The sequence below is a fragment of the Mesoplodon bidens genome, assembly GCF_964165515.1.
Source record: "Mesoplodon bidens genome assembly, chromosome: 16".
Classification (NCBI taxonomy): domain Eukaryota; kingdom Metazoa; phylum Chordata; class Mammalia; order Artiodactyla; family Ziphiidae; genus Mesoplodon; species Mesoplodon bidens.
In genome coordinates this window covers 75,211,403-75,234,806 of record NC_138173.1, presented here as the reverse complement: position 1 = coordinate 75,234,806, position 23,404 = coordinate 75,211,403, and the positions used below count along the sequence as shown (strand labels likewise).

Below are 23,404 nucleotides of genomic sequence, written 5' to 3'. Positions count from 1 at the left end.
GCTGCTCCACATCCTTGTCAGCACTTGGTATGGTTAGTCTTTTTGATCTTTGCCATTTCGGTGAGTGTGTAATGGTTTCTTATTGTGGTTTAATTTCATTTCTTGGTAACTAATGAGTTGAGCACCTTTTCATGCATTATATCCTTTTTTTTTTTTTGCAATGAGTTGTTTGACTTTCTCTCTTCTCTTTAATTTGTTTGTTTATTTATTTTTGGCTACATTGGGTCTTTGTTGCTGCGCGCGGGCTTTCTCTAGTTGCGGCGAGAGGGGGCTACTCTTCCTCGCTGTGCGCGGGCTTCTCATTGCGGTGGCTTCTCTTGTTGCAGAGCACGGGCTGTAGGCACACGGGCTTCGGGTAGTTGTGGCACGTGGGCTTCAGTAGTTATGGTTCACGGGCTCTAGAGCGTAGGCTCAGTAGTTGTGGCATGCAGGCTTAGTTGCTCCACAGCATGTGGGATCTTCCCGGAACAGGGCTCGAACCTGTGTCTCCCGCATTGGCAGGCGGATTCTTAACCACTGCGCCACCAGAGATGTCCCTGGAAGGGGTTATTATATTGTGTGTTCTAAGAAACCTTTGACTTCCTGAAGGTTACAAAAATACTTGTCAATTTTGTTTTTGAACAGTTGTAGTTTCAGTATAATTCCTTCTGCTACTGTTGTCATGTGTTTTACTCCTACATATGTTATAAACCCCATGGTACAATGTTGTTATTTTAAAGAAATTAAGAAAATAGTCTATTTACCCACATATTAACCATATCTAGTTCTCTTTATTTCTTTCTGTTGATCAGTGTTTATACCTGGCATCATTTTCCCCTCAGCCTGAAGAATATCTTTTATCCTTTCTCATTGTACAAACCTGCCATTGATGAATTCTCCCACCATTTTTTAAAATCTGCAAATATGTTTATTTTCTCCTCATTTTTGAAAGATTTTTGCTGGATGTAGAATTTTAAATTGACAGTTTTTTCCCTAGCAACTTAAAGGTGTTATTACATCGTCTTTTAATCCTCACTGTTTCTGATGAAATCTGTTTTTTGTTGTTGTTGTTTGTAGTTCTCCTGTATCTGTCTTTTTTCTTTCAAATACTTTCTACTTAATTTTGCTTTTCACCAGTTTGACAATGATATGCCTAGGTGGAGTTTTCTTTGTATTTTTCCTTCTTGGGATCCTTAATGTTTATGTCTTTCATGTTATTTGGGTGAAATACTGGCAGTCATTTCTTTACATTTTTTCCCTGTCCCATTCCCTTCTCTACTTCCAGGATTGCAGTTATGTGTATGTTAGACCATTTGATATTGTCTTGTGATTGTGATTTAAAAAAAAAAATGTTCTCCCTCTTTTCTCAGTTTGGGTAATCTTTATTGGTCTCTCTTTAAGATCACTTTATCTCCCCCCCACCACCTTTTTTTGGTAATATCCAATATTCTGTGGTAACCATCCAAAAATTTTTTTCATTTATATAGTGTACTTTTTCTAGAATTGGCATTTGGTTCTTTTTCATAGTTTACATTTCTGCTGAGATTTCTCATCTGTTCATTCATAGCTGCCATCTTTTTGCTTGATGACTTTGAATGTATTTATAGTAATAGCATATTTATGATAGCAGCCCGTGTCTGCTAATTATAACAGATGGGTCATTTCAGGGTCTGTTTCTATTGGCAGGTTTTCCCTTAGATTACATGTCACCTTTCCTTGCTTATTCACATGCATAGTGAATTTTTTGTTTGTTGAACATTATGTATGTTATGTTGAGGGAGTCTGGCTTTTGCTGTCTTCTCTGGTACCCTCCCCCACAGATTCCTGCCTCTTCTGCCCCCATCTCTGCAGCACAACAAGACTGCTACTCTCTTATGCTCCTCCTCCATTTTCTGATTTAGAAATTGTTCCCAGCAGAGTGGATGTTCGTTTTCCTTCCGTCGGTAGTCACAGCCCTAAGCTGCCTGTTTTCAATGTCAAAAACAGCTCTCAGGTTTTCTCTAGTTTGTTTAGTTTTTTAGGGCAGGAGGAGAAGTCTACTTACTTTGTCATGGTCAGAAACAGAGTTCTGAGTTGCAGTTTGATAATAAGTCATATTGGTTACCCAGTTTGTGCCGGTGCCCTATAAAGTGCTCTTTGCTGTAAATTTTTTCCTGATCACAGTCTTTGTATGAGAAAGAATGTTTGGGGATTCATTTCCCTTATTTGTAAAACTGAACAGTTGGATTCACTCAGTGTGGCCAGTATACATTGGTCCAGACTTTTTATTTGTTTATTTATTTATTTATTTGCAGTACGTGGGCCTCTCACTGTTGTGGCCTCTCCCATTGCAGAGCACAGGCTCCAGAGGCGCAGGCTCAGCGGCCATGGCTCACGGGCCCAGCCACTCTGCAGCATGTGGGATCTTCCCAGACCGGGGCATGAACCCGTGTCCCCTGCATCGGCAGGCAGACTCCCAACCACTGCACCACCAGGGAAGCCCATGTCCAGACTTTTTAGAAGGTGGCTTGGTGTATATGTTAAAATAAAAATAGTATATACCCTTTGACCCACCAATTCTACTTCTGAGTATTTATCCCCAAAAGACATGTCTCCAAAGAAACAATACTTGACAGTTATATGAGGTCCTTTAAATATGTGCTTACTAAAAAATGTGTTTGTGAACCAAAACTTTGGGCACAACTGGTTTAAACAGCTTTATTTACTAAAGGTCTTCTGAGATCTTTTAATATGCCTTATATGCTGTGAGACGCTCAATGAATGGGCTTGTTTGATTTTGAGTTTCCTTGGGATAAAATCCTGTGAGGATCTGTGATTTGGATATATTCTTAGAGCTGGAACGAAGGCATGAAAAAGCACGTTTTCTGGGCTTTTGATTGGCGTGGTGGCACTGGGCTCTTATGATGCCATCAACCACGGTGTACAAGAAGCTTCTTTTATGAGAACAGGCATGACTAAGGCTTTGTCATCTGGCAACAGGAAAAGGCTGATGGTGACTAAAATGCGATGTTTTTACCTGACTGTATTCCTACAGTCCCACAGTTGTAGTTATGACTGTAAGGTTCTAAAGTTACCCAGTGTTTAGAAATTGCCTCATGAAACAGAAAGTAGCAAAGATGGGTCTTGATCTGCACTTTTTTCCAATTTATTGCTAGAATTTTATTTGGTTGTTACAAAATCTGCAAGGGTATGTATATTAAAAGGGGGGGTGGGACATGAAAGGCAGCCAGAAGAGTAAGTTATCTTCAAGTTACCTGAAGTGCCAGGCTAATTTTATACTATATTTAAACCTTTCCAAGAAAGTAAAGTAGCATAGGTAGGCAAAGGAATTGTTTGAGAGAGAGAAATAGAGTGAGAAGCATAGGCCATAATGAGGTAAGTGGACACATTCATGGGAAAAGACTTCATCCCACTTTAACTAAATTTTCATATTTCTAGAAAAAAAACCAAGGTTAGCCCACACCAAGCTGAACATCATATAAAGAAAAAAAAAACAGCCCTTAAATATTTAAGGGTGTTGAGCTGCATTTTGTGGCAAGGCCAGCCCACAGACTGGCATGCCATGCTGCTCCCCTGGGTTTTGAGCCAACCTGAGAGTTGCTGCGTGGCTAAATGTGTGAACCTTCAGGGTTCTTCATTTTACTATTAATTCTGATGGACTTTGGCCTAAGGTCCAATCTCAAAATTAGAATCATTCATAATAGCTTAGAAAAACGTTGGAAGTAAGGTTTTTGTGCTGGCAAAACCCACGTGCTAAAACCTTGACTTAGTCCCTCTCGGCAGCCACACTACCAACCGGCCGACATTTATGAAACCTCCGCTGTGTGATAGGCACTGTGCCGGCGGGCGGACGGTAGGGGCCAAGGTAGACATGGTTCCTGTCCCTAGTTGGGAAGGGAGAGTCAGAGCAGTGACTGACAGTATCGGGGCAGCGCTGGAAGCGGGGACCCGGAGGGGAAGGGGGGGTGGAAGAGCAGGCAGCTCCGGCCGCAGACTGTCCCTTGGCACTGACCCTGTCCAGACAGTCCTCGGCACCCCGTCTGCTTCCACACTGCAGCCTCTGTTAGAGCAGTGCCTTAATTCTGAGCTCCCAAAACCTTGTGCAGGGCACATGGTAGATATTCAATAAATTCAACCCTGAGGCTTCATTCAAGACTGAGAGGAAAATGCCATCTACAGACGTTCTGATGAGTCACTGTGCATCCCGGCCTGCTGTGCCCTTAGTCTCGATCACCCTTCTGAGCGGCCTCTGTGGGAGGGGTTCAGTGTAAGGCAAGGTCCCTCTTCTCAGGATGCCTCCAGTATCATCGCGGCTGCAGCTGGTCACACACAACAGCCAGGGCCCAGAGCTAGTCTAGGCTGTGCGGGCCTTACAGCCAGCGCTAGGAAACCTTGCCAACGGGTCAGAAGTAGTGGTACCGTGCTCGGAAGCGCGGGATGGGCTACTGGAAGGAGGGAGGTGTGCTCCTGACCTTTCGTCTGCACTTTCCCTCTTGTTCCTCCTGCGCTCTGTCAAGTGGCCCTAGGAGAGCCCTGCTCAGGTGCTCACGCGGTGCTCGGGAAGAGCCGGGCAGGGCAGCATGACTGCGTCATGTGCAGCCTGCTGCTTATGGGTACTGTCCACTGGAGGAAATGTACGTTGGTCCAGACTTTTCAGAAGGTGGTTTTGTATATATATGTAAATAAAAATAATACCCCATATACCTTTGACCCACCGATTCTACCTCTAAGTGTTCATCCCAAAGAGAGATATGTACAAGGATGTCTAATATCGTGATGGCGAAAAGCGAGAGAGAAAAGAAGTCATTTCGGTATCAACCAATGGGGATGGTTAAGTAAACATACTGTGGAGTACTGTGAAACGATGGACAGCAATGAAATGGAGCTTCACAGTATGAATACCACGTCTGGAAACATAGACAACTATGTGGTTTGTTAATATTACGTTACAGTACATGATACAATAACATTTCTATTTCTAAACTTGATGCCACTTTGTATATAGTGACAAGGAAAGGTGTTAAACACACATCCTGGGAAAACAGCAAGCTCCAGAACCATGTGTGTTTAAAAAATAATACACTGTATTTTTTTTATGTACCTATGTATTTATATAAATGCATAGGTTTAAAAATAATAAGGTTGCTTCTGAGAAGAGAATTGAAATAAAGAGGTGGTCTAGGCGGACTTGGAGCATTATCCGTGTTTGAAATTTACAGTGAGAATGTATTAATGAAAAAATCTGTGTAATTAGAAATTACCAAAAGAATACATTAAAAAATGTTTAGTGACTTATTTATTTTATAACTGGAAGTTTGTATACCTCTTAATCTCCCTCACCTATTTCACTCATCACCCCCTGCAACCACCTGTTTGTTCTCTGTGTCTATGAGCCTCTTTCTGTTTTGTTTTTTCACTTGTTAAGTGAAATCATACAGTATTTGTCTTTGTCTGACTTCTTTCACTTAGCATAATACCTTCTAGGTCCATCCATGTTGTTGAAAATGGCAAAATTTTGTTCATTCTTATGGTTGAGTAATACTCCAGTGAATGTATGTGTGTGTGTGTATGTGTGTATGTATATATATACATACACACACACACATACACACATTACATCTTTATCCATTCATCTATTAGTGGACACTTAGTTTGCTTCCATATCTTGGCTGTTGTAAATAATGCTGCCATTAACATAGGGGTGCACGTACCTTTTATATTGTATATCTAATTAGTGTTTTTGTTTTCTTCAGAAAAATATCCGGAAGTGGAATTGTTAGATTGTATGGTAGTTTTTAACTTTTTGAGGAACCTCCATACTGTTTTCCATAGTGGCTGCACCAATTTACATTCCCCCCAGCAGGGCACAAGGGCTCCCTTTTTCTACGTCCTTGCCAACACTTTTTATTTGTGGTCAGCCATTCTGATAGGCGTGAGCTTATATCTCATTGTTTTGTTTTGCATTTCCCGGATGATTAGTGATGTTGAGCATCTTTTCATGTGTCTGGCCGTCTGTGTATCTTCTTTGGAAAAATGTCTGCTCAGGTGCTCTGCCTGTGTTTAATCAGGTTGTTTGGTTTTTTGATGTTGAGTTGTATGAGTTCTTTGTATATTTTGGATGTTAACCCTTTATCAGATATATTGTTTGCAAATACCTTCTCCTATTCAGTAGGTGGCCTTTTCATTTTGTTGATAGTTTCCTTTGCTGTGAAAAGTTTTTTAGTTGGAAGTAGTCCCATTTGTTTATTTTTGCTTTTGTTTCCCTTGCTTAAAGGAGACAGATCCAAAAAAAAATACTGCTAAGATTATGTCAGAGAGCATACTGCCTGTGTTTTCTTCTGGGAGTTCTACGGTTTCAGGTCTTAAATATAAGTTTTTAATCCATTTTGAGTGTATTCTTGTGAAAAAAAGTAGTCCAGTTTGATTATTTTACATGTAGCTGTCCAGTTTTCCTAACACCATTTATTGAAGAGGCTGTCTTTTCCCCACTGTATATTCTTGCCTCCCTTGTCATAGATTAATTGATCGTGTAAGTTGGGTTTATTTCTGGGCTCTATTCTGTTCCACTGATCTGTGTGCCTGTTTTTGTGCCCATACCATACTGTTTTGATTACTGTAGCTTTGTAGTATAGTTAGAAATCAGGGCACATGATACCTCCAGCTTTGTTCTTAAGATTGTTTCAACTGTTTTGACTGTTTGGGGTCTTTTGCATTTTCATATAAATTTTAGAGTTATTTATTCTAGTTCTCTGAAAAATGCCATTGGTTATTTGATAGGGACTGCACTGAATCTGTAGAGTGCCTTGGGTAGTATGGTCATTTTAACAATATTAATTCTTCCAATCCATGAATGTGTCTTTCCACTTGTTTGTGTTGTCTTCAGTTTCTTTCATCAGTGTCTTATAGTTTTCTGAGTACAGGTCTTTTACCTCCTTGGTAAGATTTATTCCTAGGTATTTTACTCTTTTTGATGGGATTGTTTCCTTAATTTCTCTTTGTGATAGTTCGTTATTAGTATATAGAAATGTAATAGATTTCTGTATATTAATTTTGTATCCTGCCCCTTTACCTAATTCATGTATTAGTTCTAATAGGTTTTTGGTGGCATCATTAAGATTTTCTATATATAGTGTCATGTCATCTGCAAACAGTGACAGTTTTACTTCTTCCTTTCCAATTTGCATTCCTTTTGTTTCTTTTTCTTATCTGATTGCTGTGGCTGGGACTTCCAAAACTATGTTGTATCAAAGTGGCAGGAGTGGACATCCTTGTCTTCTTGTTTCTCTTCTCAGAGGAAATGCTTTCAGCTGTTCACCATTGAGTGTGATGTTGGCCGTTTGTCATATTATGGCCTTTGTCATGTTGAGGTATGTTTCCTCTATACCCCCTTTGTTGAGAGTTTTTAATCATAAATAGATGTTGAATTTTATCAAATGCTTTTTCTACATTTATTGAGGTAATGATGATTTTTATTTATTTATTTATTTAAATTTATTATTTTTTTTGCGGTATGCAGGCCTCTCACTGTTGTGGCCTCTCCCATTGCGGAGCACAGGCTCCGGACGCGCAAGTTCAGCGGCCGTGGCTCACGGGCCCAGCCGCTCCGCGGCATGTGGGATCCTCCCGGACCGGGGCACGAACCCGTGTCCCCTGCATTGGCAGGCGGACTCTCAACCACTACACCACCAGGGAAGCCCAATGATGATTTTTATTCTTCAGTTCATTAATATGGTATATCACATTGTTTGATTTGCAGATACCGAAACATGCTTGCATCTCCGATACAAATCCCACTTTATGGTGTATGATCTTTCTAATGTATTACTGAATTTGATTTGCTTACATCTTGTTGAGGATTTTTGCATCTATGTTTATCAGATATCGGCCTGTAATTTTCTGTTTTTTATGGTGTCTTTGTCTGGTTTTGGTATCATGGTGATGCTGGCCTCATCAGATGAGTTCAGAAAGCACTTCTTCCTCTTCAATTTTCTGGAATAGTTTGAAAAGAATAGGTTTAACTTTTCTTTAAATGTTTGGTAGAATTCATCTGTGAAGTCATTTGGTCTTGGACTTCTGTCTGTTGGGGTTTTTTAAATTACAAGAAAGCATTTTTTTAAAAGAGGAAACTTCTCAGAATTTTGGTAACAAGGCAGACAAGCTGCCAGGGAGCGTTTCAGCCTCTCTGGATTAGCAGACATGTCCTGTTAACCACAAGGCAGTTTCACATCTGGCCACTGACACTCTGCAGTGTGTGGCTTGTGCCTCTGTGTCCTTGTGTGTAAAATAGAGGTGGTGTTGACCTCCTAGGTTACTGTGAGGACTGAATGAGTTGTTCCATGTGCAGCCTGGCAGAGAGTAGGTGCCAACATGTTTGCCATTGTCATCTTCACTCTACGTTTTAATATGTGGATCATTCTGTAAGATACCGAGCACGTAATGAGTCTCTAGAACGTGTACAGATAGTATCTGGGGGCCCGTGCCTTTTGAGTGTGGTCAGGATCATAGCTTGAGAATTAGGTTCAGTAAAGGTGTTTGTCCAGGGAGCCAAACTGATGTAGTACAGGAACTTTGCTTTCCAGTGGTCAAACTTGATATGAAGAAAGAACTAAACACAGGGACTTGAGGAATGACATGTGCCCAGGTGGTTCTGCTCAGACGTACCTCAGCAGTCACTGGGGAGAATCTGGTCCAAAAAAGTCCTTGGGCCTGGAAAGGGGTGGGGGGTTGGGGAGAGTTACCGTTTAATGGGAACGGAGCTTCTCTTGGGGAATAAGAAGTAGTTCTGGGCATGGATGGTGGTAATGATTGTACAACGGTATGGATGTACTTGATGCCCCTGAACTGTACATGTAAAAATGACTGATGACAAATTTTATGTTATCTGTATTTTACCACAGTTAAAACAGAGAGAGAAGGACAGGGAGGCACTGGCCAGCCTCTGGGAGTCAGTCTGGGCTGATAGAGAGAAGGGACCTTCACATTTTAGAATTAGTTGCTATCAGGTCATAAAAATTAAGCAATGACCCCTACTTATGTTTTGCAAAAAATGATACAAGGTGATCAAGTGGGCCATCGAGACACAGGGACATCGTGCGGGTAATGAGGATGCTTTCTCTTGGTCCATGTGGTGGTCAGGGTTGTGTACCATTAGTCACCTGAGCAGGATTGCTTCGTAGACCATCAGGGTGACTCCAGAGGTAATGACTGAACAGCCTCCTTCTTTGAACAAATATTTACTGAGCGCCTGGTGTGCCAAACTGCCAGGTGCTGGATGTTCCTGGGTAAGACGTGACTCCCACCCATAGTTTGGTGTGTAAGTGGAGTCATCATGCCAACAGTTGAATTCAGCTGAGAACAGTAAGTGTTACTGTAGATAAACGTTCTGTGTTGTGTGGGCTCCATTTATTGCTTTGAATACTAGACACCTAGTTGCCTTCAGCACAAGGTATTGAGAAGTTTTCTTTGTCCTCTCTCTTCTCCTCCTTCTGTCATAAATGGAACGTCTATATGTCCATGGGTCTTTTTCTGGGCCCTCGATTCTTTCCTGAGTTCTGCTTGTCTGTTCCTCCAGCACCACACTGTCTCTGTCATGGTAGCTTTCACGTCCACCAGGTACCTTTTCAAGAGTGTGCTTACCAGCCTTTATCCTTCGTTATTTCCAAATACATTTTAGAATTAGTTTATTAAATCCCATCAGATAAAAATTAACCCCTCTGGATTTTCATTGGGATTGAGGAATGAATTTGTTTGCAGAATTGAATATTCCTGTCCGTGAACATGATATATCAGTTGGTTGTTTTGTTTCTTATGGTGTTTCCAACTCCCAAATAAAAGAGTTGTGTATGCCACTTGGAACAAGTTGTTCCCTCTCCCTTATTACCTACACACGTAACTGTGGGGAAGTCCATTTCTCGTTGTAATGTACTTTACTGGTCCCTTTAGGAAGGACCACGTTGGTTTGGCTGACCTACTCCAATCCTGGGGGAGAGAGCAGCAGTGGAGGGCGGGGCTTTCTCTTATTTTGTTCTGCATCTGTGTTTATAAGCGAGATTGTCCCACGATCACCTTGTTGTGTTTTGAGATAAAAGTTTTTCTAGCTTCATAAAATGAGTTGGGGCGTGTGCCCTCCTAATTCTGTTCATGATAAATTTGAATTCAGTTGGCGGATTTGTTCTTTGAATGTGGGCAGGACTCCCCAGTGGAGCCATCTGGACCTTGAGTTGACCGTGAAGTCTTGGCCAAGAAGATGGGGTCCTTGAAGCTTGGGGGGGAGTGGTCTGGAGACAGCGTGGAGGAAGGGGCCATCTTGTCTTGGGTGGCCCAGAGTAGTGTGTGGAGCAGCAGGTGAGATTGCACCCTGGCTACTGGTCAGGGGTGGTGGGGATGGAGGTCAGAGCTGCACTAGCTGTCCTTGAGGACAGCTAGGGCTGTCCTTGTCCTGCTAGGGCTGTGATCTCCCAGTTGGTGTCAGAGGCCTGGTGCCTCCTTGGTGAAGCCAGCAAAGCAGAGGCTCCATCTGTCCCAGGGACTCCCCAAGCAGTGGGTGTTTGGGGCAGGGATTAGCTGGATCCCCGGAGACCCACCTCCTGCAACTAGCACAGTTGAAAGTCAGCTGGGCAAAGCCAGTTTGAATAAGCAAACCCTTCTTAGGCCCGCTTTTCTCATTCAAGGAAAAGAATGGAATGAATTTCTGGCTCTTGCATCCTGAAAGATGACCAAGGCTGTGTCCCACAGAAATACCCTTATGGCAACAAGCCTGAGCTCAGATGTGCCTCCCCCTCCTCTGCCCACCTCCCCTTTCCCTGCTGTCAGAATCCATCTCCTTCTTTACCACATCCCATGAGCTGCTGTTTGCTGATAATGACTGAGATTTTGAGCCTCTAACAGTCTGTTTGCTATCAATCCTTTGCATGTTTCCCTTACGAGGACCTTTGGGGACCAGGCAGGCATCACAGCTTTTCCTATCTGTACTTTATCAGAGTCGGGTGAGTTAATGTAACATGCTGACAGAGGTGTTCCAGGTGGGGCTCCCCTGGAGCAGAGAAGTGCAGAGAGGGTGGTCGGTGGGCCTGGCGCTTCCCTGGGCCTTGGGGCCCGCAGGAGAGCTGAGCTGTCCCTGGTCATCACGGTGCATTTCCCTGCTGAGTCGTGGACAGATAGGCAAAACGGGGTGAGGTAGGGCCACTGGTCTGCTCGGTCCTCAGAGCCCCACAGTAGAACAGCTGCTTGGTGCTCGCCGGGTTCCTGCCGCTCCCGTTCACGCCCCAGAATCTTCGTCGCTTACAGTAGCAGACCTGCACTGCACGTTCAAGGTCTTCGTGCTGGAGCCCAGACTGGAAGGGCAGTGGTACCCAGGGCGAGCTGTACAGCGAACCGCAGGAGCCCGAGGTCCCGGCCGAGCCAGCCCGCGGTGTCGGCGGGGCGGGGGGCGCTCTGTGTGCACGTCACACGTGGCAGCTAGTCCAGCAGCTTCCGGAGCAGGAGCCCCGTCTGCTAGTCTTCCGTGGATGCAGCGTGCACAGTGCTGGGCGGGGAGGGGCTTCTCCCATGCTTGAGTCACTAAATGAGTGAGCGTAAACCCACGGAAGGTTCTAGTTTGATTTCTTATAGAAGGAAGTTGAAAGTCACGTTTTTAAAAGGAGCCACAGGGCTTATAAAATTGCTTAAAAACCAGGGTCAGAAGAATGTCGTCCTTGTGTGCCATTTCCCTGATTTTATTGATGTTTTGCTCGAATTCTGTCTTGTTTCAGGGAAATAGTGGAACATATGGTTCAGCACTTTAAAACACAGATCTTTGGGGATCGGAAACCAGTGTTTGATGGAAGGAAGAATCTCTACACAGCGATGCCCCTTCCAATTGGGAGGGATAAGGTGAGCTCACAGAGGTGGGTTGGATCGAGCAGTGTGCGAGAAGTGAAGTCCGGTGTCCTCTTGTCACACACTGAATCACTTCACCCAGGAGGAAAGAGCCGCTAATTGGTCGTGTGCTTCATCGTGAGATCCACAGAAACTGCCTCCCGTGTGCCGTGGTTTTCAGTGGCAGAGGGTTAAGTTGTCTAAGTGCAGAGAAGGACGTTGAGAGCTTCCTGAAACCACTAAGCTTGTAAATGTAAAGCACACACGTGCACACACATGCCCCAGACCAGCACCAGCCAGGAGCCTGGATGACAAGGCGGGGCTGTAAAGACCTACGGAGAAGGTTGTTTGCACAGGTGAGTGTGTGGGGGACAAAGGCGGTGAAACACAGCAATCAATCATTCAGCCATAGCCAGTGATTCATCTGAACTGGTGGTCATGATAATTAATCACCCTGGGAGTAGTAGTTGTTTTAAAGTGTCACGTTTCCTTGTTGTCTTTGTCCTTACCATGGTTTTATTTAAAAAGCGGTGAAATTTCTGCCCAGAAGCTGTTCCTTCTTGGCGTATCTTTCAACCAATGGGCTGCTCTGGGATGATGGGTATTGTTTATAAGAGAGGACCAAGGATGGCTTGGAAATCATTTTTACCCGCACTTAAAAAAAACCCAAACCAGTCATTTAACAGTTACCCCAACGAGACTGTAGAAGCTGATTCCCTTCAAGAATGACCTACACAATTAGCTTCTTACCCCCAGGGTCCCCGAGAGGGAAAACAGCTCAGAGCTTAGAGGGTCTGAAACTTCTGCCCCGTGACCTGCAAGTTCTCTACAGACGTGTTTTTGCTTTTGCATTTTAATGACGATCTTAAAACCCCTGAGCTCCTCTCTGCCATCTGAATGGCCAGCCAGGCCGGTGGTTTCAGCTCCCAGCAGCACGGCTGCCTGGGAAGTGTGATGAGGTGTGACACTCAGATAGGAGGAGTACGTTAGGGCCGAGGGCAGGCCAGTGGTGATAAGGGCTCTGTCCCCCCCCCCCCCCAGGGCCTTGTGGTGATTCTAGGAGATAACAGTGGTGCTCCGCCCAGCCCTGCCTGGCTGGGGTGGGGGGGGATTGACATGGTTTTGAATTTGAAGGAGCTCCAGGACCCGATGCCTGTCAGCTGAGCAGTCACCCCTTGCGAATTAACATGCTCTGCATTTGAAATGTATGAGTTATAAAGTTTTGTGTTTAATTTGCACATTTGTTTTTGTTTTTGTTTTGTTTAAAGTTCTATAAGAAAGAAAAGCATAAGGAGTTTATTCACAGTTTTGTCTGTACCTATTTATAATTAGATACTAGGGGGGCTAAGGAGTGTTTTTCCTTCAGGAGGGGTGGGGAGGATGTATGGGGTTCAAATTTGAGACACGTCGTTGTGGACGTTAACACTGGCTCTAGGGTAATAATACGTCTGATCCGAGGCCTGGCTTCGCCCTTAACTCGTGCTGGGACCTTGGGTAAGCTGCCTCACCTGCCACCCCTATAAAGTGGGGAGATGGTATAGACATTACCTCCCAGGGTCCTTGTGACAATTCAATGGGTGAACACATCCCAAGAAAAGCTTCTCCACCTTCAGTGTGCTTCCTGCAGCCCTGGGGCCTCTGTTAAGTGCTGGTTCTGGTTCAGGGTCTGGGATGTCTGCATCTCTAAGCCACTCTCCTGGTGGTGCCCGTAGAACACCTGGGACGCAGAGCACACTTAGTAGATGCTAATAGCTGCTGTTGCTGGCCCAAGGGTTCGCATCTATCATCTTGACCATGTCCATGTGGACACCCCCAATGCTCACAGCAGCCCTTTGTACTTATTGCCAAGACTCAGTGGGCATCAGTGTCTCTTAACTTGAGTCCCACCCCTCCTCGTCCTTTTTCCAGGTGAGCTGAGAGGACCTAGCCAAGGCCACAACGTTTGGTTAGTGTGGGTCTCCAGATTCCAGACCCCTCCTTCCCCTTGTCTTTAAGGTTCTGTCAAATATTCGTGAGATGCAGAAATTAATCTCTTCCGTTTGAGAGCTAATGTAAGATGTTAACCTTTTCTATTTCTGTATGTTCACATCTTGTAGCAAAGTGTCATCCTTTTTTTTTTCATTTTACGTTTGCTCTCTTTTCTGTACAGTACTTTTGTGTCACGGGCACTTTTGTAGTAAGAGAAGACATCCTTTAATGTCCCGGTAACCCTGTCTGCTAGCGGCTGCCCGGGGGCCGCAGGTGGCTCTGCACAGGTCTGTGCACAGAATGTGGCCCCGGGCCCTCACTCAGGGAAGGCAGCTGTTCGCGATCTACTCCTGCGCTCTGCTACTAGCGACCCCCTGCCACACACACGCACGCACGCGCGCGCGCCCCTTGATCCCAGCCCTATCGTGGCTGGAAGACCCGGTGCGCCAGGCCAGCCCTTCCCTCCCCACGCGGAGACTGAGGAGTCTGTGAGGGCCGTTCCCAGTCTGGGGTTTAACTTCTGGATCCTCTTCAGCAGGAGCGACATGAGTTGCAAATGGGATTGTGTGTCATTTGTTGTCCTTGGTGCTGGGTCCAGCCCTCCCCCAGCGGGTCTGCAGCTTCCTGGACCTACAGCCTCTCTCTGCTTATTCAGGAAGGTGTGAGTGTCTCCTTCGTAGAAGGAAGCGTCCCGTGAGGCCAGGCGTGCGCTCGATGGGTAGCAGACCCTGCGTGGAAGGCGTTCCAGCCTTCAGAGTCCACGGCGCCCCTTCTCCCCCCGCGCCATGCCCCGGACCGCGAGCCGGGCTGCCTGTGCCCCGCTGGCTACTGCTGACCTGGGGTGACGGGCTGGAGAGTCTGAGCAGGGTGGTGAGGCCTCTGCACTTGGAGGGTCGCAGGTCTGAGGAGGGGCAGGAGGGGAGGGCAGAGGCGGTGGGGGCCAGGGAGCCGTCCTTGGGGCCCCCTCCTTGGCAAGCCCACAGGTGGAGGGTCTGCTTGGCCTCGTTTGCCCCTCAGGCAGTCTTGCTGCCTTCGGACTGAGCGTCCCTCTAGTGAACCTGCGGCAGTTTTTTTTTTTTTTTTTAAATAAATTTTATTTATTTATTTATTTATTTATTTACTTACTTACTTACTTACTTACTTACTTTTGGCTGCGTTGGGTCTTCGTTGCTGAGCGTGGGCTTTCTCTAGCCACGGGGCTGCTCTTCGTCCCGGTGCGCAGGCTTCTCATTGCAGTGGCTTCTCTCGTCGCGGAGCACGGACTCTAGGCGCGCAGGCTTCAGTAGTTGTGGCTCGCGGGCTCTAGAGCGCAGGCTCAGTAGTTGTGGCACACGGCCTTAGCTGCTCCGCGGCACGTGGGATCTTCCCGGACCAGGGCTCGTACCCATGTCCCCTGCATTGGCAGGCGGGTTGCTAGCCGCTGCGCCACCAGGGAGGCCCGGGCCTGCGGCGTATGTCCGCGTGCTTTGGCCTGTTGGCGGGTGGAGGTGCTCGGCAAGCACGGCTTCCTCAGCAGCGCAGCCCCTCCCTGGACCTGTCGTTCTCCTGCCACGGTCACTGAACTCCCGGCCATCTCCCAACGCTTTGTCCCGGGTCATCTGGGGACAGGCTGCTCGTTGACGGGATCTGCTGCTGTGCCGGTCACAGAAGACCTGCGCTCCCAGTGCCCTGTGCGCACGGAGCCTGGCGACCCCGAGGCCCTGCCGGCACTGCCGCTCCTTCCTGAGGGATGCATGGCAGCCACATCTGGACGAGCAAAGCCCGCTGGGCGCCGTGGCTGCTGCTCCCCGGCTGCGCACGCCTCTCCTTGCTCTTGTCGGTGCTGCTTCCGAGCTGCACGGCGGCACCAAGCGGGACTCTTCCTGTCCCAGTTCTGGTCTGTCGCCCTGGCGATGTTCATACAGAAGGAACTGGGCGTGTGGCTGTGGTCTGCCTGGAGACGTTGCCTCTCACATCTGCCTCCCCGTTTTCCAGGCCTGGGGTGGCACCCCTGCTAACGTTGTCCATATTCAAAAGCTGGCACTGGTCGCCTTCCTGTGTCACAGCTTCTGGGCTGCTGGCATCCTCGGTTGGCACAGGCATCTGTGCGGCGTGTGGGCTGCCCTCCTGTCCTGTATTACAGATGGGACCCAAAGGAGCCACAGAGGTTACAGAGCTGGGACCTGCACACTGCCCTTGGATGCTGCGTGGCTGGGACCAAGAGCTACAGGATGCTCAGAGGTTGAAGTGTCTTGGTGTGTGGAGCGAGTCCAGTGGCCGGCAGCCCAGACGGACCTGAGGACTGCTCTTAGGCTCATGTGACAGCTGAAGCCCGGTGCCACCCTGCCCCTGGAGTGACATTTCTGTTGGAATCTCATCATCCCTAAGATATTAGATGGCTGTACCAGTCGGCCTCTTGAGACGTGGCTGACAGAGAATGTTGTAGAGCCTGGAGCTTATTCTGTTCCCTTTTTATGGGGGCCAAGAGGAGGCTGGTCTAGAATCTATTTAAAAATAGAGGACTTCCGTGGTGGTGTAGTGGTTAAGAATCCGCCTGCCAATGCAGGGGACATGGGTTCGAGCCCTGGTCCGGGAAGATCCCGCATGCCGTGGAGCAACTAGGCCCGTGTGCCACAACTACTGAGCCTGTGCTCTAGAGCCTGCGAGCCACAACTACTGAGCCCACACGCCACAACTACTGAAGCCCGCATGCCTAGAGCCCATGCTCCACAACAAGAGAAGCCACCGCAATGAGAGGCCTGTGCACTGCAACGAAGAGTAGCCCCTGCTCACCGCAACTAGAGAAAGCCCACACATAGCAATGAAGACCCAATGCAGCCAAAAATAAATAAATTACAGAAATAAATAAGTAAAGGAAGGGTGTTTTTAAAAAAATAAAAATAGAAGTACCTTTTGCTAAAGGAAAATACGCCCCTCTGAATCCCACTCAGTTGGATTATAGAGGCATTTTTAAAGAATGACATTGACAAGTGTCTGATTAGCTCCGGTTCACAGAATTGTTCTTTAGATACGCCAGGTGCTGCTGGGTGGAGACGTGCGCTGTAGGTGTGAAGTGCCTGCTGTACACGTTGGTGTGTGAGATGGAAACCAGCGTGTGGTTTCCACCCACCTGCTGGCCGTGTCCTTGGTGCACCGTTCCTGAATAGGCGGAAGTGCCAACCCCCTCTGCTGACGTGTGAGCAGGTCTCTGCTGGTCCACACTCAAGCCCTCCCCCATGGCCACCATCCTGATGACCTGGGTTAAATGGACCCTCTCTTGACTGGTTTTATCAGCTGTGTGTGCATCCTTAACATATGTTTTGCCCTGAGACAAATCATACTGCAGTGTGCCTCGGTGGCTTGCCACTTTTTTTCAGTATTAGATGCTTGAAATCCATCCATTGTGAAGAACGTGTTCCTTTTTCCCTGCTGTGTTCTCCCTTCGATGGACCTCGGGCCGTTTCCATTTTGGGGCCGTCAGGCTTGGTGTGTGGGCCTGTGCTGGAGCACACCCAGGACACAGGTGTGCAGGGGACTTCGGTGCAGTCTGGTTGCTGCTCTGGTGATGTCTGAATGGGGTGTGGCAAGTGCATGAGGGAGGGCGCCCCCGAGAGTGCAGAGTGAGCAGAGGCTGAGCACAGGCTGTCGGTGAGAAGGGGAAGGAGGGCGTGAATGAATGAGCGAGGCTGGTGCCAGGACCTCTTGGCCCCGCCCCCCCCCCAGTCATCACGTGGGGAGGGGATGGGCCTTTGACATCAGCCCAGCTGGCTCCCAATCCCACGTCTGCCCTTTCATGGTTGTGTGGCCTTGGGCTGGACTGCCAGTCTGAGGGTCTGTGTTTTTTGTATAACGCCTGGTGAACAAGTCTCCCTTGCTGGGATTTTTGGGTGTTTAAGGATAAAGTATATAGTCTGTGCCCTACCAATAGATGTTCCATAAACATGGGGAAGTATTATCGGCAAATATCAGAATTGCTTCAGTCATCAACTGAGTGGGGTCTGTGTGTGTGATGCTCAGATTGCATTAGTCAGTCACCAAATAATAATCTAATGTTTCAGTGGTGGAATGAAGGGACTGGGTGAAGGTGGATCTGGGCATCACGTGGAGCAGGGTGGGTGGGCGTGGTGAGGGGCGAAGGACATGCCGGGAGGCGGGGAGAGAAGTGGATTCGCTGTTCATCGAGGGTTGGCTCCAGAGGGCGCACCTGGGGCCATTGTCCTGCACACCCGCCACTAGCTGCACGCGGCTGTGTGCACTGAAATCTACTAGAAGTTAATGAAGCTAAAAGTTCAGTTCTGCAGTCTCGCCAGCCACATTTCAAGCGCTCAGTGGCCCCAGGTGGCCAGTGGCTTCTGTCCTGGTCAGCTCAAGAAAAGACTGTTTCCATTATCACAGAAAGTTCTGTTGGAAAGGGCTGTTATGAACGCTGAGTGCTATTGTGTAAATATTCTGAGGTCTTGCTGAGAATTTTAATTCCTTCTCAGGAAATTCTGATTGGTCTTGTGGTAGTTGAAGCTACTTTCTCCGCCATCTTGGACCTGGCGATGCTGGTACCGCAGCACTTTCCTGTTGCACAGATGGGCGTAGACAGCCCTTGGAACAGCATCAGGGCTTGTTTGCCTGGGGAAGAGCCTGGCTTGTCCCCACCACCCACATGCTTCATTCAGTGCCTGTGATCTGCCCACGTTTTATTGTGGACAAGTTTAATCAGACAAACGTCGAAGGAATTGGAGGATGCATACCCATCTAGATTGTTGTTAGCGTTTTGCTCTGTTTTACCTCATGTCTGTTCTGAGAAGGCTTTTGTTCATGTGAATAATAAATAAATAAATATTCACTGCAAAACTAGCTTATGGACTCTTAAGGGACCCAGAAAACAGGAACCCCCAGAGCCACTGCAGTTTTCTCAGTCCCACTGGAGAAAGAGTAACTCCCAGGACCCCCAGTGAGCTGCCCACGCCCCCTTCTTCCATCCCAGGAGCAGCCTAGGCTTGTGCCTGCGCCCTGCTTTCCTCTTCCTGGGGTGCCCGCCTCAGAGAGGCCGACCCAGACCCCAGCTGAGCAGCTGCTGTGCGGCTTCAGGACGCCTTCTCTGGCCCCTCGCCTCTCCCGGCTGCCACCGTGTGCAGGATCGGGCTAGGGAAGCACTAGACATCCGTGGTGGGAAGGACTCCCATTGTACTTCAGTCACTGGCTGCTGGAGGAGGGGCTGAGCATGCCCTCTCCTGTGCTTGGACGAAGGACCGGCTGAATTCCCCTAACCTGGGCATTCTGGAAGCTGACCCACCACCCTTGACCTCCCTGTAGCTTCTTAAGAGGGAAACATGAGTAACTGTGTGCTCTGGATCCCCTCCCAGGTGGAGCTGGAGGTCACGTTGCCAGGAGAAGGGAAGGACCGCATCTTCAAGGTGTCCATCAAGTGGGTGTCCTGCGTGAGCTTACAGGCATTACACGATGCACTTTCGGGGCGGCTGCCCAGCGTCCCCTTCGAGACGATCCAAGCCCTGGACGTAGTTATGAGGCATTTGCCGTCCATGAGGTGAGGACCGTACATGAGGTGGGAACCGAGAAGCCTGAATCCTCTGTCTGAGGAGGTGCTGGTTCTTGGGGACAGGGTGGGGACGGCCGTAGGGGTTTATATGATGAAAGCAGTAGCAACGCCAGCTCGGGAAAATCTGTAAAATAAAAAGAAATCGCTGGAGTTTGCAGCCAGGCACACAAAGGTTGCCTGCCTGTCTCTGGGTGCACCGGTCACTCCACCCAGCGTGCGAGCTTCGTCCTGTTTCTCAGTCACCCTCGTACTCAAGAGTCCTGTTCCAGCTTCTGTGCTTGCCTGGCTTCTGCCACGAGGAGGGGCCTTTCAGGACTGCGGGAGCGCCCACGCCCACACACTTTGGCTCTATCCTGTGGGATTACTTTCTTTGCACCGATCACCACACTTGAACTTGTTGAGGCAGAGGGTAGCAGGACACTTTGATGGCTCGTGATTGACTGGATGGAGGCGCAGGGCCACACCGGCTTCCCACGTGACAGCCGTGTGCGAGCCACACCCACCGCTCGGGTTTCCAGTGTGGGACGCCTCTTCCTTCCCCGGGTGTCCTGCACAGTAGGGCCTCGGGAACTCTGTGAACAATTAAGTGAAAGGAGAACCTAAAACTGAAACGAACCTCCGCACTGAACTCTCCCAACACCGACCAGAACTCTGAGGTTTGAGGGGAGGGTGTAAGTGTAAGGGGAATCTCCTTGAAGGACCATGTTAGATTTAAAGGGGACCCTGGTGTTCTCGAAACACAGGGCAGGCTGTCACTCCTGGCAGGGTCCCCGGGCCCCTGCACGTAGTCTGTCACTGCTTGGAACTGTTGATGTGAGGAAGGCAAGTGGGTGCAAAAAACCCCAGCTCTTAAGGGTTGTTGCCAAAATGTCAAGTCCATTTTTTAAAAGAGTGGCAGGAATTACTATGATTTTTTTTTTCTGAATTCCTTTGCATTAATCACCATGTTACTTTTATAATCAGGAGGAAAGTCTTTCGTTTGGGGGAAATAGAGAAAGAGGCTGGGGGAAGCAGAGTGTGCGTGTCCTGGTTGGTGGCTCGGCCTGTAGGCGACAGGGTCTTCCCTCGGGGACCCTCGGTGATGCCGCGGCCGCTGCCCTGGAGAGTGCGGTGGCCTCCGTCTCTGAGCACCTTCAGTCCCTCCCCCTGGGAGGGCGTGGGTGTTCCCTCACGTGGATCTCACTGTCCCCCGAGACGAGGTCCGAACTCGGAACCTCCCTCTCCCCGGCCATAGAGGAGCCGGGTGGAAGGGGAACGGGGCCTAGGTGCTTGGTCTCCACGAGGTCCTTGGCCTTCCGTGCCAGACGCCCCGAGGCCCGGACGGGACCAGTCCGGCTGGCTGACTGTGGTCGCCTGCACCCCTGCCCGCCCCATCCTAGAAGGAGGTGAAGTGCTGTGTGCAGACCCGAGGGCTGCGGGCGAGGCATTGAGGTGGGAGGCTCGCGTGGGTAGCACGAGGTGTGACCAGACCCCTGTGTCCTCGGCTCGCAGGAGGAAGTTCTCCTGCGTGTCCCCCGCGTGTTGGCCGTGGACACGGGGATGGCTTGAGTGTCTGCGGGGTGTGTGCCCGCCAGCCTCGCTAGACAAGGCTCCCGTTCCAGGTACACCCCCGTGGGCCGCTCCTTCTTCACGGCGTCCGAGGGCTGCTCCAACCCGCTGGGCGGGGGCAGAGAGGTGTGGTTTGGTTTCCATCAGTCCGTCCGGCCTTCTCTTTGGAAGATGATGCTGAATATCGACGGTAAGCAGAGCCCCGGCCGCCATCGGGGGGTGAGGGGGGCTGCGAGGCCCCTCCACACGCGCCCGGCCCGCTGCGCTGCTCGCGCACGGAGGGTGGTGGTGCTCACGCCTGACCGTCAGAGCCTCCGCGGGGCCCCCTCCACAGACACAGCCTGTGGCTCAGGGGGCCGAGGGCGGTTCCCGGCTGCCCCCCTGTGTTGGACCCCACGTGGGAACAGTAAACTTCAGGGAGCCCGAGACCAGAAGGTGGTCAGAAAGTGCCAAAAAACCCAGGCTTGCGGTTACAACCGGCTGAGGGGTTTTGTTTTTACACCGCAGTGTTTTCCTCAGAGGGTGACTTGAGCCTCTGCCAACCCCTCCACTGCCCCTCGGAGTCCGCGAGCAGGGGCAGCAGGGGGAGCCGGCCGGCTGCGGGAGTGGCCTGGGCGGGCAGGCCTGGTCACGTCTCGGCTTTTGTCTCTTCTTTTCCCTCCTGTAGTCTCGGCAACAGCGTTTTATAAGGCACAGCCAGTAATCGAGTTTGTGTGTGAAGTTTTGGATTTTAAAAGTATTGAAGAACAACAAAAACCTCTGACAGATTCCCAAAGGGTCAAGTTTACCAAAGAAATCAAAGGTAACTAGCTGCCCGGCGCGGTGGATGAGGGACGCGACCTGGATGGCCCTGAGTTTCCCAAGTTCTTGTTCCTTCGTGTTTCCGAGGGGGAGGGGCAGGGGGCAGCGGAGGAGCCAGCCCTCAGGGACGCATCAGCGCAGGACAAGGACGCCCGCTTCCCAGCGTGGGAACGATTTCTAAATGATGACTTTCTGCGTGGGGTGGCCCGGCAGTGTCCGAGCGCGGATATGAGGGCCAGGCAGCTGCAGCACGAGCGCGATCAGTTTCTCGGGACGTTCCGGAACGTTGATTCCTTGTCGTTTAACCGAGCCTGGGTTCCACTCGAGAAGACGCAGCCCAGGGTTCAGTGACCTGGCTGTGTCCTTCTGCCCGTCGTCGGGGAGCTGGCAGGCCCTGCAGGCTCGGCCCCGCTGCACCTGTCCCTCCTGGGGGTGTTCAGAGCCAGCAGCAGTCCTCGTTGCTAAAAATAACCCCGAAGGAAGCACAGAAGAGGCCGTGGCGGCTGACGCCCTGCTCAGCCGAGCCCCTGTCGCCCCTCGTCTTTGAGGACACACCCTGCCTCTCGCCTGGGCATTCCTGGAGCAGGGGGCGTCCCTGGGGGTGAGATGGCCCAGCCCGAGGGTCACCCGGAAGGCCCTCGCCGTGGGTCTGTGGGTGAGGTTCCCCTGGAAGCTGATGGGCTGGCAGTGGGGCGTGCGCCGCAGGCCCGGGCGAGTCTTGATGCTGAAGCCCAGCTGCTGTGTGTTCTCAGGTCTAAAGGTGGAGATAACGCACTGCGGGCAGATGAAGAGGAAGTACCGCGTCTGCAACGTGACCCGGCGGCCCGCCAGCCACCAAACGTAAATGGCCTCCCCGTCAAACGCTTATCAGCTCCGACCTTCACTGTCACTCAGATGTCCAAACTCTGCAGCAGTCATTTCTGCAAAGGATTTTCATTCTAGTTATAAAATTCCGAAAGCACACTTCACCTCATGAAATAAAATAATGAAGTTCCCCCATATGGGGCGGGGGGAGGGGCTCACCGTCAGTTTTCCTTCTTGAATATGACAGGCGAGGGAAGGTCTTTTTGGTTCATTTTCCAGTCCTCCGTGCTGACTGGGGTCCAGGGAGGGAGTGGGGATCGGTTGGCGCCACCTGGATCCACAAGTGTGGCCCGGCCCAGGCCGACGCTGCGGCCTCTATCTTGAGCTCCCGTCACTTCACAGACAGTTTGGAGTCCAGGTCCGTGTAGTAAGTGTCCCGGCCGCACGGATGCAGTGCTGTCTTAGGTTGTGTGGCCCCCTCACCCCACCTTGAGGCCTCCTGGGTCCAGTGAGGACTCATTAGTTTATTTTGCGGTCGCTCCGTGGGAAGTGCCTGGTGTGTCTCTGGGTACTGGTTATACCAAGACGCCCAGGGTCTTGTGCAGCAGGGGGGGTGGGGGGGAGGTGAGCCTGTGTCCTTGTCCCCATGACCTCCTCCCACCGGGCAGAGCAAAGGAGTCGGCAGAGGTCCCCTACCCCTGTGCCCAGCGCCCTCGGCCCCATCCTGCATGGGGGCTGTCCCCTGTGAGTGCAGGATGCCATGGAGCTCTCCCGCCCCTGCACGTGGGCCTCTCCTGCCTCAGCCCACCACATGTGACTGCGGAGGCCTGAGCAGACCCAGCTCGTCCCTTTCACTGTCCTGTTCTGGAAGGTTTCAGGTTTTCTGGGGCGGACACTTGGAGCACTCAGCTGGTAAAC

At 49.7% G+C, this 23,404-nt stretch overlaps 1 protein-coding gene across 3 annotated transcripts in view; it reads left to right on the top strand.

Moving 5' to 3' along the window:
• The window catches only part of AGO2 (argonaute RISC catalytic component 2), a 97,854-nt gene that overhangs the window by 52,018 nt on the left and 22,432 nt on the right, over positions 1-23,404 (top strand). For all 3 annotated transcript variants that reach the window (XM_081258088.1, XM_081258089.1, XM_081258087.1), the window contains 5 exons: positions 11,730-11,850; positions 19,140-19,321; positions 20,935-21,071; positions 21,549-21,683; positions 22,435-22,522. In XM_081258088.1, coding sequence (XP_081114214.1) covers positions 11,730-11,850; positions 19,140-19,321; positions 20,935-21,071; positions 21,549-21,683; positions 22,435-22,522 — 663 coding nt within the window. The remainder of the gene's footprint in view (positions 1-11,729; positions 11,851-19,139; positions 19,322-20,934; positions 21,072-21,548; positions 21,684-22,434; positions 22,523-23,404) is intronic.